We start from the raw sequence: 16,965 nt of genomic DNA on the forward strand, positions 1-16,965 counted from the left end.
GCAGCTTTATTTGTAGCACATTAAACGTCCCTTTTCTTAATGCAGAGTATTTATTGATACACTGATTTCTATTTCTTTACATTTTTTTTCAGTACCCCCCCCCCCTTCAGATGAACATTCTTTACAATCTCCGGCCGTCAAAAGGACATATTATCGTTAAAATGACAACTTCAGGGACATATCCAGGAATCAAAGTTAGAGGGGGCAGATTTTGCAGTGCAAAAATGAAGTGTTGTAAGAGGACATCTTCACTGCATTTATTTCTTGTCGTCATGCTTATACTGGTGAAAATTAATAAAATTACGCTTATTTCAAGGTGGGATGCTAAACCAATATGGTTTCAGCACGGAAAGATTGATATTTGCTATTACTAATTTAATAAACTTTTTTTTATATTTCTTCAAAGAATATGTAAAAATTGTTTTATTTACAAATAAAATGCTTTTGAGTTCAAAACTGCTGTTGAAAATCAAGGAAAGTCAGATAGGCATTTTTTTTTTAAATTTAAATAAAAAAATATTTATTTATTTATAAAACACGTTATTTGTAAATAGTTTTTTACAGTTATACAGTTAAACATTTTTTAAAAAATACAAAAAATCATAAAAAATTATGAAATGCTAATATCAATCTTTCCGTGTTGAAACCAAATTACAAAAAGATATGTCTTAAAGATTTATTAAATAAAATTTTGGTGTAGCATTCTTCCTTGAGGTCTCTGAAAAGTGAAAACAAAGCCCCAGAAGTTCCACCTCTCAAGAAAATAGAAAGGAAACCTTTCATTTACAATCCTTTACCTGATATTAAATCATTTCTTTTCAAAGAAGGAACCATGATTCAATCTTAGGGGGCGCACCCATTGCCCCCCCCCCCCCCCACTTCCTAAAATCAATGAACTTGAGGATTGTTTATATATATATATATATATATATATATATATATATATATATATATATATATATATATATATATATATATATATATAGAGCAATGAAAAGATTACAAAGTCATTAAAAAAACAAGGAAATGGAAAAACAGCAAGTACAAAAACTAGCACTACAACTAAATTACTAAACTTTTATAATTTATACATGTATATATTAATTTACAATTTTACATCTTAAAAACCAGGTGATATGAATTATTGTACGGTGTGTTTTGATGTAGTATATAAAATTATAAAGGTATGATTTTTCATGAAATTGAATTTAAAAAAAACAACACTGTAGCTAGTACACAATCCAGTAAAAAGTTACTTTGACATCAAATCATGCTCGACTATTCTTAAGTAAGAGCATGTCTTTCAGTTTAATATATGTTGAAAGTAAAGAATTGCAGGAATGCTTATAAACATTTAATTGGCTATAGGTTTTCGACATTCTCAAAGAGCATGTACTAAAAATATTTAGAATTTTGAAATTTTATATGGCTGTTTTGTGATATTACATGTATATCACATTAAATACATTCTACATTACATTGCATTCTATTTCTTATTGCATTCCTGAGGAAAATGATGCTTATGTTCTTTTGAGTATCATTCATTTGAACAGGGCATTTTCGTAAGATATTGATCCATCCTCGTTTGTTGAGATCATAGACGAGTAAAAGAAGGAATCATTCGGACTGGACACCTGTCAAAATAAAGCAAACACGAAGCATCACAATAAGAAAACAACAAGTATTCGTGATGTAAAGTTGCTTTTGATACTTCATCTATTTTTAAAGATTAAAAAATGGGCATTGATACCCTGTATTACTAAAACTTTGCTATAGTAAAGGAAAAAAAACAGTATTATTAAAACCTTAATAGTACACAAAAATATGACGTTACTAACAGCTCAATTTATAATAAAAGAAAATACTGCTAAAACCTGAATTCAGATTAAAAAATGTATGAGAAAAAGAGTTATTAAAATTTTGATTTATAGTTTTAAATAATAAAAAAAGTGACAACATTACTAAAACGTTAATTTCTATTTGAAAAATATAACAATATAACTTTATCCTTCAATATTATATTTTTTAGGGGAAAAAAATGACAATATTGCTAAAACCCGAATTTCTAAAATGTGGTTTATTTACATCAAATTTCGGTTTTAAACAATATCAAATACTTAATACCTGTAATTCTCTAACAATCTGATTGATAGCTGCCAGTAAATATTCACACTGACATGTTTCTATAACAGTAGTTTCCAGTTCTTCATTTGGATTTAAATATAGTAGAATAATTCTGGACAGTTTATTATGGATTAACCATTTTTTCAGACGTTTCCATTCCAGCACTGCTTGGCATTTATCTGAAAAGAACAAATATTTAGATGTTTCATTTCAAGACTTGAACAGTTCCTTTTCACAATTCTGTTCAACTTAAGCTGATCCCCATTTTTGACCATTCATCCCAAAAATGACTTGGGTGTCTGGATAAGATGAGTTTAGCAGGAATATATATTCCGGTACAGTAAGTCAGGAAGATTATGAGTTCCTGTCATTCACTGACCAGGGCCCTGTGTTTTACAAAAGAACTTAAGACTAAGACCAAAATTTTAATTTTTTGCAATTTACTTTCTTCTTACATTAATTTAAAAATGTCATTTATCATTTTTCACAAGAGTTTAAAAGATATTTTTATGCACGTAATTCTGAACAGAATTATTATTTTTGCAAGATTTTAAATTAAGCTACAGTTTTTTTGGTCTTCGTCTTAATTTCATTTGTAAAACAGGACCCTGGGACGTTCTATTCTACTTCACACTCTCATACAAAGACTTCTTCCACTTTCATTCATGCTACCTTTGTGTATTCTTATACCATCCAGTGAAACTCTAATGGCACCTTTATTGAAGACCTGTGTAAAAAATATAGAGATCGTGAAAACAGTTTTTAAGGAGTTGGGTACTTCTATACATTGTGGAGACATCATGGTATTGGGAACAACTTCAAAGACAGTTATGGTCAATTTACAATGCAGTATTTTTATCAATTTTCAGAAATATTGGATGTACATGTATTATTGAAAATAAAATTGTCCTGCCAATTTTATTTAAAGAATGCAAGTTAGTGTTTAAAATTGATTTATTTCAAATATTATTATATACAAGTATATTACCTGAGGAGAATTTCCGTTCTTTTCGTTATCTGTTATCTTACAATCTCTAATTAAAACAGAAAAGTAGTCTTCCAAAGTGTGAGCAAGAAGGACATATTTTTCTTTTAATGTAAAACCGGGATCTTCATACTCTGAAAAGCGAAGCGAATTTTCTGGTTTCAACACAACTGGTAAAAAGAAAACTGCTACTCAGTCTCTTATTATTAAAAAAATTCTTGCGTGTACACATTCCATCTTTAGCAAAAATAAAATGCCTATAAGTATTTTTCAGACATGTCAACTCTTCATTTGAATTTTACAAAAAGGAGTCAGATGGCAAATACATTTAACCACGTAAGGTTTCATCCAAGTTAGAAATAGACATGTGTCAAGGCGTATCATATAATAACCAAAGGATTCATAAGCCTTGAGCAATAGAGTAACTACACCGTCATTGTGGCATAGCTGAGCCCCAAGAACCATGACACACCACGAATGCTAGGAACTGATATTCGTCAGTTTATAGCCTCCCTCTGAGTAAACAACACAATAGACATATGATTGATTATATGTTGTTTTAAGTCCCATTCGAGAATTTTTCACTTATATAGAAACGTCATCATATACCGTAGAAAGGCTTCTTTAGATTTTACTTGGCATTCAGGGTCATTTAGCAGTGAGGGATCTTTATCGTGCCAACGCCTGCCGTGACAAGGGGGCCTTAGTTTTTTAAGGTCTCATCTGAAAGATCTGCAACCTTCACTGCAAAGTGTCGAGCGCTTGACCAAAAGACATTTGAAATGAAATTAACAAAGGAATGTTCCCTATATGTATGTAAACCATTAATCCTTCATTATAATGTATACCCCTGCCATACTTGCAAGTCAATATCTTGAATTATAAATTTGACTTTGTAAGAACAATTGCTTTGTAAGATCCAAAGCAATTAAGCCTGTTAGTGAGCATCCCTAACTGCATCATCCATGCAAGTATTGTAAACATAAGGCTTATAGTTGCTTGGGAATGGACTAACTCCTTAAACTTTAACCTGTTCAATCATATGGAAAGTGTAGGTGAAATCCAGCATCCGAAGCATATCTGATACGTGTATCCCTACATGCATCATCCATGCAAGTTTGGTCTCCATAGGATTAATAATTACATATAATTGGGAATAGACTTGTTCTAAAACTGAAAAAAACTCACAAAATAGCAGAGTTAATGGTATCCTGGGAAAGTTTAAACGTTTGACCAGTGAGATGAGGGTCTTAATGGAGTTAAAGATTAAAACAATAAAAGTCTTAAATCATTAAGAATTCAGCATAGGAAAGCATAAAAATAAACTGCTGTTTATTTTAAACGTTTGCACTTAAACATTACTAACCTTAACCATTACTGCATGTAACTTTAGACGCCGAAACCAACGCCGGGGGAATAGCATAAGCGTATAAGCTCATTTCGACCTAGTCGAGGTGAGCTAAAACAATTTTTTATTTGAAACTTTGCCTCCTTTTGTGGTTTTTGTGGTTTTACCCTTGTTGTATAAAACACTTATTTCAGGGTATCTTCTTCAAAATTTGTGGATATTTTTCTCGTGAGTTTGCTTCATGTTTCTTATGATAAAGAAAAAATAAATTGTTGAGAAGAATTAGAGCAAAGAAATGATATTTAGCATGCATGTAAGAATATATCTATGATATCGATTTACATTTTCTTTAATGGGTTTAATGGAACTTTTAGTAGGCCTACAATCGTGTCACTTCGAACAGTCAACCAGTGACGCATGCAGTATACATTTCTTAGAGTAGGTGTTAGCATTGAAAGAATAAGAAGCTGGACGAACAAGCCAAGAAAAATGCCTCTTGTTCATTGTTTGTTTAACGTCTGTTTCGAGAATTTTTTACTCATATTGAGACGCCACCACTTGCCGGTGGAGGGCTGCAAATTTTGGACCTATACTCGGCACTCGGGGCCATTGAGCAGTGAGGAATCTTTTTCGTGCCAGCACGTACTGCGACACAGCATCTCGGTTTATACAATCTCCACGTCCTGCAGTGTGATAAGAACCCGCGGCGTAAGGATCAACACCTTACTCCGCGACTTTAGAGCAAACGCTCTAACCACTGCGCCATGCGGGCGATAAAAACCCTATTGTTCGACAAATAAGAAAGTGAAAAATTAAATCTCAAATATAACAGAATTTTCTTCAGTATTTCACTTCACATTAATTTATAATTTATGTAAATCTCCAAAATTTCACACGATCTCACAAGTGTCAAAATTATTCGTCTACCTGTAATGAGCTGTGCAGTGCAGTTTAGTGGATCCGGGTGATTTTATCGCTTGGGTTAAAAAAAAAAAAAAACAAAAACAGAACAAAATATACCTTACAATAATTTTTGCCGAAAAAATTTTCTGCAGCAAAGTTTGTCATAATTTTAATGTCTTTCAATTAATAAAACTTTGCTCTAAATACTTAGTTTACAAATTCAATTGATTTTTATACATTTGAAGCTATAGGCATTTTGCACGCCTTTTTCGCCCATCTTCTTTACAAATAGGCCTCATTTCATTAGGTTCATATCATATCTTGTTGGTTAAGATTTAAGAACCTTTTAAAATATGCAGTCTAATCTACAAAGTTGTAAAATTGGCCTTTTGTAGAAAGTATCTGAAATATTACCTTCTAATTTTTCCAGCTGTTCCTGGCTTACTGTCATTTCTCCTATATTGGTGTAAAAGATACAATTAAAGACACCATGTTTGAAAAACAATCCTTTAATGGAAAGGACATATTCAAAATAATGTTCACATTAAGTTTTTTTTTACCCTGTAGTACCGTCTTAATTCTTGTATTCTAGGTTTTCAATGTATCGATATAATTTTCGTATATATCAATACATTCTTCCGGGTAATTATTCTTTTAAAAATGCATGTTTATTGATTTTACTTCTCATCATTTCAGATTATTAATTTCAACAATACACATGTACTTACCACTAGAAATTGCCGATTTTGCTTCTAAGTACACCAAATGACATGCAACTGGGTCATCTTTAATCAGCTGAGTTTCTATCTCTTTATTAAAGCACCATTTTCTGAGGCAAAGTTCTGTGAAAAAGTGGAAATCTGTTTATTTTTTTTTAAATCAATGTTTTAAGTGATTATATTACCAAGTCTTATGTCATCTGTTAAAATCTTAATAAAAAATCAACAACGATCAATGCTAATCAATTCGCTTTAAAAAAAAAAAAGAAAGTTGTTTCGTTGTCCCCGTCTTTACAACATACAGAGCTGAATACATATGAACCTCGATTGAATACAATATTATAAACTTGTTTTCTTGATTTTAAAAGATTTCCCCTTCAAAAACCCCCAAAGTAAAACACCAAAAACCTATTAAGACGCTGTCTTCATCCAATGATTTGCATCAGAATGATGGCGTATTACTGAGTATTTGGAATAATTTGGTTAATAGTTTACGATTTTTAATAAAGAATGTGATTTTATCAAAGTTTCTCTACAACATAGATGAAATTTTGGACTCCTAAACAAACTCAGTTCTATAGGATGTTTCATATTAATTTATTTAACAAAACATAGACACTTCCCTTTCCGATTTCTGGTAATTTCGGGGAGACACCCCCCCCCCCCTTGAGTGATTTTGAGGACTTAGGAAAGCAGATTGATAAAAAAATATGAATTAGTCCTCTATATGTGTCTCATTTTGAACAATATATCGGTACTCGGTAGCGGCACTGGTTTGGTGTTTAAAAGGAACGTAATATTGGGGCGTAGAGGGCTTGTCCCCTTTTTTTCAACATAGCCTTTTTCACTGAAAAGACGACCCCCCCCCCTTTTGTTCCAGTACAGTCAAATCGTCCCGTGGCCCATGGTAATGTATTCATTAAATGTGTTTGTGGAAAAGCTTTGTTTTAAACCTACGGTAACCCCCCACCCCCACCACCACCACCACAATAGGATTTTCGACTTTTGGACAATTTACCCTTTTTGGGCTTGTCAAAGATTTTTCAATTGTCATTTTTCCCTCCCCCACCCCCCACCCCCTTTCGCTTTCAAAAACGATAATATGTATCTGATTCAACATTACCAGTTGTTGTTGACGATATGCGGGACTCTGGTTTTAATCTTTTGATAGGTGCGTTCTTTCCACAAAATAAGGAAAACCAAATCAAACTCGTCTTCTGTAAACCTGTAAATTATAAAGCTACACCAGGTGCGTTACTTACAGTTTATTAATGTTCTTAATTTCTACATAAATATGTAACGTATACAAATTGAAATTGTTATGCAATTCTTAATGTTTTTCACTTTTTTAAAAAAAAATATATATATATATATATATATATATATATATATATATATATATATATATATATATATATATATATATATATATATATATATATATTAACCAATGGAATATATTTTACATATTCTGTCATGACGTAGATCTACCTGAAATGCTGATTAGATAGCGATCGTAACAAGTCTGATATAGAAGTAATGTCAGGTTAGGGTATTCAATCACAGGCACTTGACGTTATATATTTTTCTTATTAAAAAAAATATAAGCCCGGCCATACATAATAATTAAATCACTGTGTTTTTTTAGGTTTGGGATTATATCTACATGTATATATTTTTTTTCAATAAGAAAAATATGTATCGTAATACATAAAATATGTCAAGTGCCTGTGTATTCAATGTATTATGGCTTTATAACAATTTTCACAAGACAGTTAACTAAGTATCATTTTCAGGACTAGATGATAAAAACTTTCGACTCAAACTCATCAAATCTGCAACAAACTAATAGGAGTGATAAGAATTTTGCTATTGTGTAAAACAATTAAAAAGATTTTTTTTTTTCAAAATCTATTGATAACAGGGAGAATAAAAAAAATCATTATATCAGTTAAATCTATGAAGACAAATATAGGTCATCTTGCAAAATATTTAGCAATTTAACCCCCCCCCCATTTTTCAAGAAGGGTATAGAACAATTAATTACTAGTTATAACCATTAATAGTTGCTGATAATGAAAAACAAAACCTGTCAAAGCGCAGGAGAAATCCGATGTATAAACCATACGGGTTAAGACTTTTTCTCTCCCAAGCCCCTTCTTAAACCAAACGTCATATTTTTGAAGTTAGTATGTTTGCAGACATTTTTTATTATTAAGGACATACGCAACGTAGTTTGAACTTTATTGCCTTTTTTCCCTGAAGTTGAAGAGTTCTAATACTTAAAGGAATTGTGTGCTACATTTGTATGTCTATATATATTGTTGTACACTTCTTCTAAAACAATTTGGATAAACAAAACATCTAGAATATGTGTTTAGTAATTTTTGTGTATTTTTCTTTGAATTATACAAGAATTTTCATCAACTGATATCTTTTCAAAACCCCTGGTAATGCATGCTGATTTTTTGTCGATGAACATCTGATGGCACTATAATCTTAAATTGAAAATATCTTGAAAAATTATCAGTAGGTAAGGTACGTTGCGTATGTCCTTAAGTATTAAAATACCAAACTGTTTGTTCTAACCAAATTATCTATAAATTTAGAGTAAAATATAAAACAGTATATCGTAAGTATCGTATTGTAACAGTATCAGTATCGTAAGAGCGGTCTAGCTGTGAAAAGTATGTACACTCTCTGTTTACCTAATATGAAATTTTAATCCATTTACTCAAAGAAATCAAACAAAGGTTAATAAAGATTAGGGTATGATTCGATACAAACCACAATGTGCATGCTATTGGATTTAAATGATTGATCGTGTCGATAAATTAGCTAGTTTAAAAGCGTTACCCAAAGAGAGACAGACTTTGGTGTGAATGTCAGTCACAGACATCTCATTTTCTCCCACAACTGGCACTGTAACCTATAGAAATACAACTAGCACTTTTAAAACCTATAAAAATACACGCCAAGGATGTGTAAACCTTTCTTTTTCTTTCTCATTTTCATTGATGGATATCAATATAATATCACAAGTATAGTAAAGAAGTAAAGTATAATAAGGAAGTCTTCTAACGGCACAAAATTTGATATACATGTATATGTATATATGTTTGTCAAGGCCAAATAACTCAGAAATATATATATATAAGAGCACCTGTTTAAAGTTTATAGGGCCTATAAAGGTGGAAAATGTCCCCCTTCGTGTATATTTTTGAAGTACGTGAAAATTTTCTACAAGCTCCGTAAATCAATAAACAAATATATCCATTTTACTTTGCTAAAATAATTTAACGTTACAGTCTGAAAATATGAACAATTTTAAAATACATTGGTAAATAATAAATATTACGTTTTACGTAGATATGAAGCCCGCGTGGCGCAGTGGTTAGAGCGTTCGCTCTAAAGTCGCGGACACAGGTACTTGTGGACAGGACCCCCCCCCCCCCCTCCCCCAGCAATTCAACCCCGAGGTTTGTTGGACACTTGTATGCCACTCCGGTTTGTTTACGTTATACCCCCACTAGTCTTTCTGGGTTTAAAAACATGTATTTATTTTATTTTAACCTAAAATGTCGGTTAACACTGTCTCTACATATATTTCTGACTTAGTTCATGTTATCGGATTGACTCTGCATCTCGTAAGAATCCCACAATTAATCCTTAAACAGCATTGTAGTCAGCGCGTTGAAAATTCCTTAGGTAAACGCAACGGAAGTACACCAAGAATGTATCACTTATTACGATAACGTCCGAGAGAGTTTTGGCCTGACGTAATAATATAGTGGGGTATTCTTGTGTGGAACGATTATTTTGGGGTTTTTACGATTTTTTCGTATGGTACACATGATGAATAAGTGTAATAAATATAATTTGTGGAAAAAATGTCCAACAAACCTCGGGGTTGAATTGCTGGGGGGGGGGGGGGGGAGTCCTGTCCACAAGTACCTGTGGTCGCGGAGTAAGGAGTTGATCCTTACGTAGCGGGTTCGAATCTCACTGTGGGATGTGGAGACCTTTCTTTCGGATGAGACCGTATAAACCGAGGTCCCGTGTCGCAGTAGGTGCTGGCACGTAAAAGATCCCTCATTGCTCAATGACCCTAAGTGCCGAGTAAAGGTCAAAATTTGCAGCTCTCCACCGACAAGTGGCGGCGTCTCCATAATGAGTGAAAATTTTTCGAGAGGGACGTTAAACAATAAACAAACAAACGAACAAACGTAGATATAAAAATATTGCGTATTTGCCTCGGATCATACCTGAACTTCCTTTCCATCAACTGTAATCACTTTCACTTTAATTAAGTGTTGTAATTCCACATCTTTGCTCATTATTACATGCTCTGCATCTCATTTTTTCGTGAAATAAACTATTTTTAAAAAAAATTGTCGGCTTCTCTTGTTTACATTTCCTATCATAAACAAACAGGGTACACCGAGCCCGACGAATGAAAGTCCGGAAAATAAAAGACCAAGTCGATTTGGTTTTTATGTTTATCCCTACCAGAGAAAATTCGGAAATCGAAATTGAGTCTCTTTGAGCAGACTAACGTGGTCCCGGCAGCCGAACAGGGATGTTGTCTGATTGTTTGTTGATTGTATTCATTTCAATATGTACAGCTCTTCTTGGAGAGGGTAAGTTGAAAATATATGTTAGAGATGAAGGTTCGAATTCCTCGTCTTTTTGTTAAAGCATGTAAAGATTCAGATGATATAATAGAAATTCGTGTGATTATTGTAAAGGTAACTCACTGTGAAAAGACTGATATCTCCTGGTATACCGCTGATTCAAGCTAGTATATAATTAAATCATGTGGAATGGAGGATAGAACTGTAAAAAAAAAATAAATAAGTAAATAAATAAGGGGGTGAGATACTGGCAAGTTGCATTGTTGAGGCTATAGTAATGCATTTCAAACCAAGTAAATATTATTTTCCTTCTTAGGATTGACATGGCTCCTAGTTTACCGCACAGAAAAGTACAAAAAATTGAAGGCAGAAGTTGAAAAACAGAGCAAAAAATGTGAGTTCTAATATAACACATTATATTTATCTTGTCCATTTAATCAGGGACCTATTTAATTTAAAAAAAAAACATACAGATCTGTGCCAAAAGTGAAGATAATTTCATTTTTTTCTCTATATATTTTATTGAAAACCACATATAGTTAAATCGCTGGCAAATGGTCAATTTTTGTCCAATTTCATTATTTATTTCAGTACTTAAACCAGAAAATGTGTAGTTATCTTTTTCTAAAAGATCATTCCATATTTAGTTTTTAGAAAAAGATAGTTCATCGTTTACATCAGTTCAAAAATTCAAGATCAATGTTGACTTTATAATTCATTGTGTGTATATGACTTAAATTTTCATGTCACACTAAAATTACAATATTTTTTAAATATCAATGCTATCAGATAAAAACTATTGTTTTTATCAAAATTTAAACAACTTCTTGGATTATCAAGAAATTTGTGGTAAAATCTGTCAAGAAATGTTGTCATTCCAGTGATTTTACAAAATGTTGTTTTCAATGAAATATATAGAGAAAAAATAAAATTATCTTCACTTTTGGCACACATTCTGTACATTATCACTGAGCGCACATACATGTATCTGTTGTTCTTATCAAACTTTATTGATTTTTTAGTGGAAAAGAAAAAAGAAGGTGGAGAATCCTCTGATAGAAGTCAGAAGAAGAAACTAGGTAACAACATCTATAAACCTGTAAAATTCTATGCAGGAATGAAAGCTAGGTAATAACATCTATAAACCTGTAAAATTCTAGGCAGGAATGAAAGCTAGGTAACAACATCTATAAACGTATAAAATTCTAGACAAGAATGAATACAAAGCTAGGTATTAAACAACATCTATAAACCTATAAAATTTTAGGCAGGAATGAAAGCTAGGTAACAAAATCTATAAACCTGTAAAATTTTAGGCAGGAATGAAAGCTAGGTAACAACATCTATAAACCTGTAAAATTCTAGGCAGGAATGAAAGCTAGGTAACAACATCTATAAATCTGTAAAATTCTAGGCTGGAATGAAAGCTAGGTAACAAGATCTTTAAACCTGTAAAATTTTAGGCAGGAATGAAAGCTAGGTAACAACATCTATAAACCTGTAAAATTTTAGGCAGGAATGAAAGCTAGGTAACAACATCTATAAACCTGTAAAATTCTAGACAGGAATGAAAGCTAAGTAACAACAACTATAAACCTGTAAAAGTCTAGGCATGAAAGCTAGGTAACAACATCTATAAACCTGTAAAATTCTAGGTATGAATATCACTTAATAAAATGAATATTCTTCTTTGACAATTAGAATGAAAATCTCTGAAATAAATCCCAGTTAGTGAAATGCAACCAAAGTCAAAGTCCAAATACATGCATTTTATAGATACACTACAAAACTGCATATTTAAGAAAATGTGATGTTCTTGTATGCCTTTGTGCTACTTTTAATCTTTAATCATGACACATGATTACTTTGCTTCCTTCAAAGAATTTTTATTACAATATACACTTGCAATGGCAACTTGTTGTTTGTCAAATAAACACAGAATACTGAATCACTTTTAATTTTGTTTTACATTGAATTTTTAAAGGAATTATAGATTTTTAAATCAAATGAAATAATCCCTGACTCTGCTTAATAAGTTTTAAAATACAGTCAAACCTCGTTATCTCAACTCAATGGGACCGAGAAAAAACTTTGAGATATCCAAGGATTCAAGATATCCAGGGTAATATACTTAAAGAATATGGGGTTGGGACTTCCAAATCACTTCAACATATCCATGGTGTTCGAGATATCAGTGTTCTAGATACCAAAGTTCAACTGTATTAATTACTTACTGTTGATGTTTCAGAACGCCAGGAAGAAAGACTGAAAAATCACAACAGAGACTTGTCCTTTGTAAGTCTTCATTTTCATATAGATTTTGGGTTTGGTAATATATTTATTATTAGAATCTCTGTACCAGGATGTAGAAATGAATGTTCATTATTATTTTTTTTTTACAGGTTAAGATGAAGTCGATGTTTGCCATAGGATTTGCATTCACAGCACTACTCAGCATGTTTAACTCAATGTAAAATAAGATAATTCAAACTCAGAATTAGGAGAAAAAATTCAATTTTTCTCTGATTGACAATTAAAGCAAGTAACTTGTTGCATAAAAAAAGCAACAATGTATTTCAATGATTCTTTTCCATACTTAGATAGAGGCATTCATGTAAAACGTGCATTACTAAAAGCATTTGATTCTAATATTTATATTAAACATAGAGAAAAGAGGATTTTAATGTTATACCCAAGATCTTGAAATATGTTGATATTTCTGATTTTCCTACAGATTTGATGGCCGGGTTGTAGCCAAGATGCCTTTTGTTCCCATCAGTCTACTGCAAGGAATCTCCCATAGAAACCTAGGAGGAGACGATTACTCAGAGTGTTCATTCATATTTCTCTACATCTTGTGCACCATGTCAATCAGACAGGTAGGTCTTGCAAATGTTATTTTATTTTATTTATTTATTTGTTTGTTGTTTTTTTTTGTTTTTTTTTTGCAAAAGGAGGAAACTTCTTTTTTTTTAGTTACAGGTACGTGTAATCTGATTAAAATCAGATCTTTGTCATGCTCCGAAATTCTGATAGTCGCTGTACAAGGATCTTTTTGTACAGGATGAATTCCAAAAGTAATTGATAAATCTATTTGGAAAAAAATGCTCTTTGTGTCTTTATTTTCCAAAATTAAAACCAGAGAATCATATACTGATAAAAGTTTGGTTTTTTTTTTTAAAAGGGAGGAAAATGTTGCACTCCTGACATTATTGGGTATGCACAGATACTAGACTCTCATTAATGCTGCATGTGATTTATATAACATTTTTAAGTTTTAAATTATACATCAATTATTGTTTTACACTTTGAAAATTCTATTTTGATTTAATTACACGTATCTTTCTGATTTCTAAAATCGATATTTTGGCAACACTACATTTTTTTCTGTTGCACTCCTGACATGGTAGAACATTTTTTTTCAGCATCAGCCATGACCACAACTTGGTCAAACAAAAGTTGCTACAGTCTACATTTAAAGCTCAATGCTTTGAATATTAACAGGAAAATCTTTATTTTCAATATAAACCATTGTTATGCATTTCACAGACCTTCAAAACATATTGAATTTCACAAAATGTCACTAAAAGGTGTTGCACTCCTGACATTTTAAGCATCATTTTTCATGAATTGAGATATCAATGAGGTATTTAGCAGATATTTAGACACTATCTAAGGACAAATGCTGAGACATAGAAATTTATTCCCATTTCCTGTATTTTTAGTGCAGGTTGAAAAATATTTGTTTGGTCATTTTTTTTTAATTCACCCTACAGCGACTATCAACATTTGGTGGCATAACAAAGATATGATTTTAATCAGATTGAATTACAGGGTGCTAAAGATTGTGTACAGAAAATCATAAGAAGCATCATTCTACAATTTTCAGTATTTATGAAAAAAAAATTAAGATCCTACCTTATATTTTCTTTAAAGTGTGAATAATCAAAACTCTGAACTTCTTTTATTTAAATTTCTTATATGTGCAGAATGTCCAGAAGATCCTAGGACTGGCCCCGTCCAGAGCAGCAAGTAAACAAGGAGGGGGGCTGTTTGCTACTCCAGGTCAACTGAACACAAGATAAAATAGTGTGATCATTGCAATATAAACTTTGAAAAAAATATAGTAAAATCATTCAGTCTGATATTTGTTCCATTCACTAAATAAATGCAACAGCTAATCCTGTACTCTTGACAGAGACATGGTACAATGTGGTTTGTGCATTTTTTTTAATTTAAATTGATAAAGAAATGCAGTATGTATTTCAATAAAAGGAAATGAAAGATACTTTCCTTTACTGTTATATGTTCTACAAATCAGGAAAGGAGAGTAATCTGTTTTAGTAAGGACCTACATGTATATACTAACATAATATATTCCATGTACATAGAAATAGGGATGTCAATTTTATTCGGACAGCTTAGTCGAATAGTCAGAGGCTTTAGTCGAACGATGGTCGACTACTCGTTGTAATTAAAATAAATTTTCATGTCATTTTCACTATTTGTCTTTAACAGACTGCTTGTATAATATTTTATCTACCCTATTGCCATTATCGGTGATTATACAACGAATTTCTGAATCGTAAACATTTACGTACATGCAGTACTGTAATGAATATATGTATCCAAGGTATTTGATTTCAAATATAATATTTACTGCACATTTTATCTAAATGCAGGATATCAAACGCTCGCATTTGTCCTGTCTTTTCATAACGCTAGTACATGTATTCGTTAATTGAAGCCATTTCAACTGTTGAATGTGTGACTGTCTTGTCATTGCCCAGTGACTGGTAAACAGTTATTAAAGCGTACCTCTTATAAGGAACAGAAAGCTTGCGATAAATTTTAATTTTGAGATTTTGTACAAACAATCAATACAATCTTGAAATTACTGCATGTTATTGATATCAGGAAAAAAACATTTAATTACGTTCACAACTGTCCCCCGATTTAAATGCATTTACAATTACCTGGTATGTAACAGCTGTTCAATTATTCTTCATGAATAGTTGCATTACGCGAGATCTTAAAGAATTGCAGGTTTAAACTTATTTGGATTTACAGTACCAAATCATTCTTGAGAACCCTCTCTATTTACAACAATAAGAGGTAGACAATCCTTGAAAATCATGTTTGTGATACATGTAGCAACATTTTTTCTGGCTCTGCACTTTGGCATTTTTGCGAAGAATTTACTAAAAAAGTTTCACTTGAAGATTTCGCTATGTTGGACGGATTCGGCATATAATATAATAATTTTTCACGTTTGGGAAAGGAGTTAACGTTTTCTTTCTCGTTGGGCACTAATTGTGCTCCTTTATTGGCAGACCTGTTTTGATATTCCTATGAAGCAGAATTTATTCAAGAACATACTTGGCCTTCAACTAGACATTCAGATATATCGACGACGTTTTATCAAGTAACAATAGTTAATTCCATTCATATGTCGACTAGATATATCCCAGTGAACTCGAAATAAAAGGCACCACAGAGTCTGTCACACCTGCTTCATTTTTGGATGTTTTACTTACTGAAGACGATAAAGGCCAACTAAATTTATTTAAAAACTGAACTCTATGACAAACGAGATGACTTCAGCTTTTCCGTCGTCATATTTCGATTCCTTATTTATGTATTAATATTCCACTATCACCTATATATGGTGTTTATGTCTCCCATCTTATTGGATGCTCAAAAGCATGCTCTGAGTACGATCGTTTTTTTTAACCGAGGTAAGATACTGACTAAGTTGATGTTACAGGGATTTCAACAACCTCGTCAAAAGTCAGCATTTCATAAATTCTATGGTCCGACGTTATAATGACAAAGATTTTCAGGACAGATTATTTTTTTGTCAAGAATCGAGAACAGATTATTTATTTTCTTCTTCAAAGCAAAAAAGGATTGACAAGGGAAAACAAATGTCCAAACACCAATCCTTTATTTTGTGTGCGCGCGAATGTCTGTGTGTGTGTTGGGGGGGGGGGGTGCCAGCATTCAAGGTCAAACATTTATTTTCTTGCCAGTTGAGGTCAGATTACTAATTTTCAACACTTTCAAGGCCAAATTATTTATTTCAAATCTGCCCCCCCCCCCCGATTCAAATGTTCGTCCCCTGAGCAAATACAACCTATCACTGGGTCGTATTTGACCGACATTTTTCAAACCAATTGTTAAGCCTTTGTTTTCATACTAAAATTGACTACGATTTTTCCGTCTACCTGATCAAATACATAGATCTCACGG

General features: G+C 32.1%; 3 protein-coding genes across 3 annotated transcripts in view; 2 read left to right on the forward strand and 1 right to left on the reverse strand.

The window, feature by feature from the left end:
* The window catches only part of LOC133197381 (uncharacterized), a 127,240-nt gene that overhangs the window by 37,985 nt on the left and 72,290 nt on the right, over positions 1 to 16,965 (forward strand). The window lies entirely within an intron of this gene.
* LOC133196434 (uncharacterized) lies at positions 1,340 to 10,504 on the reverse strand. The gene is made up of 9 exons (XM_061332327.1): positions 10,345 to 10,504; positions 8,936 to 9,008; positions 7,203 to 7,304; positions 6,089 to 6,202; positions 5,775 to 5,816; positions 3,113 to 3,243; positions 2,797 to 2,851; positions 2,125 to 2,303; positions 1,340 to 1,634 (listed from the first exon to the last, which is right to left on the reverse strand). Exons 1-9 carry the CDS (start codon positions 10,414 to 10,416, stop codon positions 1,542 to 1,544), a joined length of 861 nt encoding a protein of 286 aa, XP_061188311.1. The 5' UTR covers positions 10,417 to 10,504; the 3' UTR covers positions 1,340 to 1,541.
* On the forward strand, positions 10,612 to 15,001 carry LOC133196435 (calcium load-activated calcium channel-like). The gene is made up of 7 exons (XM_061332328.1): positions 10,612 to 10,719; positions 11,030 to 11,107; positions 11,736 to 11,792; positions 12,962 to 13,008; positions 13,116 to 13,183; positions 13,448 to 13,592; positions 14,703 to 15,001. Exons 1-7 carry the CDS (start codon positions 10,659 to 10,661, stop codon positions 14,796 to 14,798), a joined length of 552 nt encoding a protein of 183 aa, XP_061188312.1. The 5' UTR covers positions 10,612 to 10,658; the 3' UTR covers positions 14,799 to 15,001.

This window comes from Saccostrea echinata, unplaced genomic scaffold (assembly GCF_033153115.1).
Source record: "Saccostrea echinata isolate AGI-Se365-2 ecotype Australia unplaced genomic scaffold, CSIRO_AGI_Sech_v1 ptg000030l, whole genome shotgun sequence".
Taxonomy (NCBI): Eukaryota; Metazoa; Mollusca; class Bivalvia; order Ostreida; family Ostreidae; genus Saccostrea; species Saccostrea echinata.

Bases quoted from the DNA above. Each gene is read 5' to 3' on its own strand.
- LOC133196434 (XM_061332327.1), bottom strand. From the start codon at position 10,416: ATGAGCAAAGATGTGGAATTACAACACTTAATTAAAGTGAAAGTGATT. The intron at 6,203-7,202 runs GTAATGTTGAAT...ACTTTTTCACAG, and splicing joins CATATCGTCAACAACAACTG to AACTTTGCCTCAGAAAATGG. The intron at 2,852-3,112 runs GTAATATACTTG...TTTTTTACACAG, and splicing joins AGAACGGAAATTCTCCTCAG to GTCTTCAATAAAGGTGCCAT.
- LOC133196435 (XM_061332328.1), top strand. From the start codon at position 10,659: ATGTTGTCTGATTGTTTGTTGATTGTATTCATTTCAATATGTACAGCT. The intron at 10,720-11,029 runs GTAAGTTGAAAA...TTTCCTTCTTAG, and splicing joins TACAGCTCTTCTTGGAGAGG to GATTGACATGGCTCCTAGTT. The intron at 11,108-11,735 runs GTGAGTTCTAAT...TTGATTTTTTAG, and splicing joins TGAAAAACAGAGCAAAAAAT to TGGAAAAGAAAAAAGAAGGT.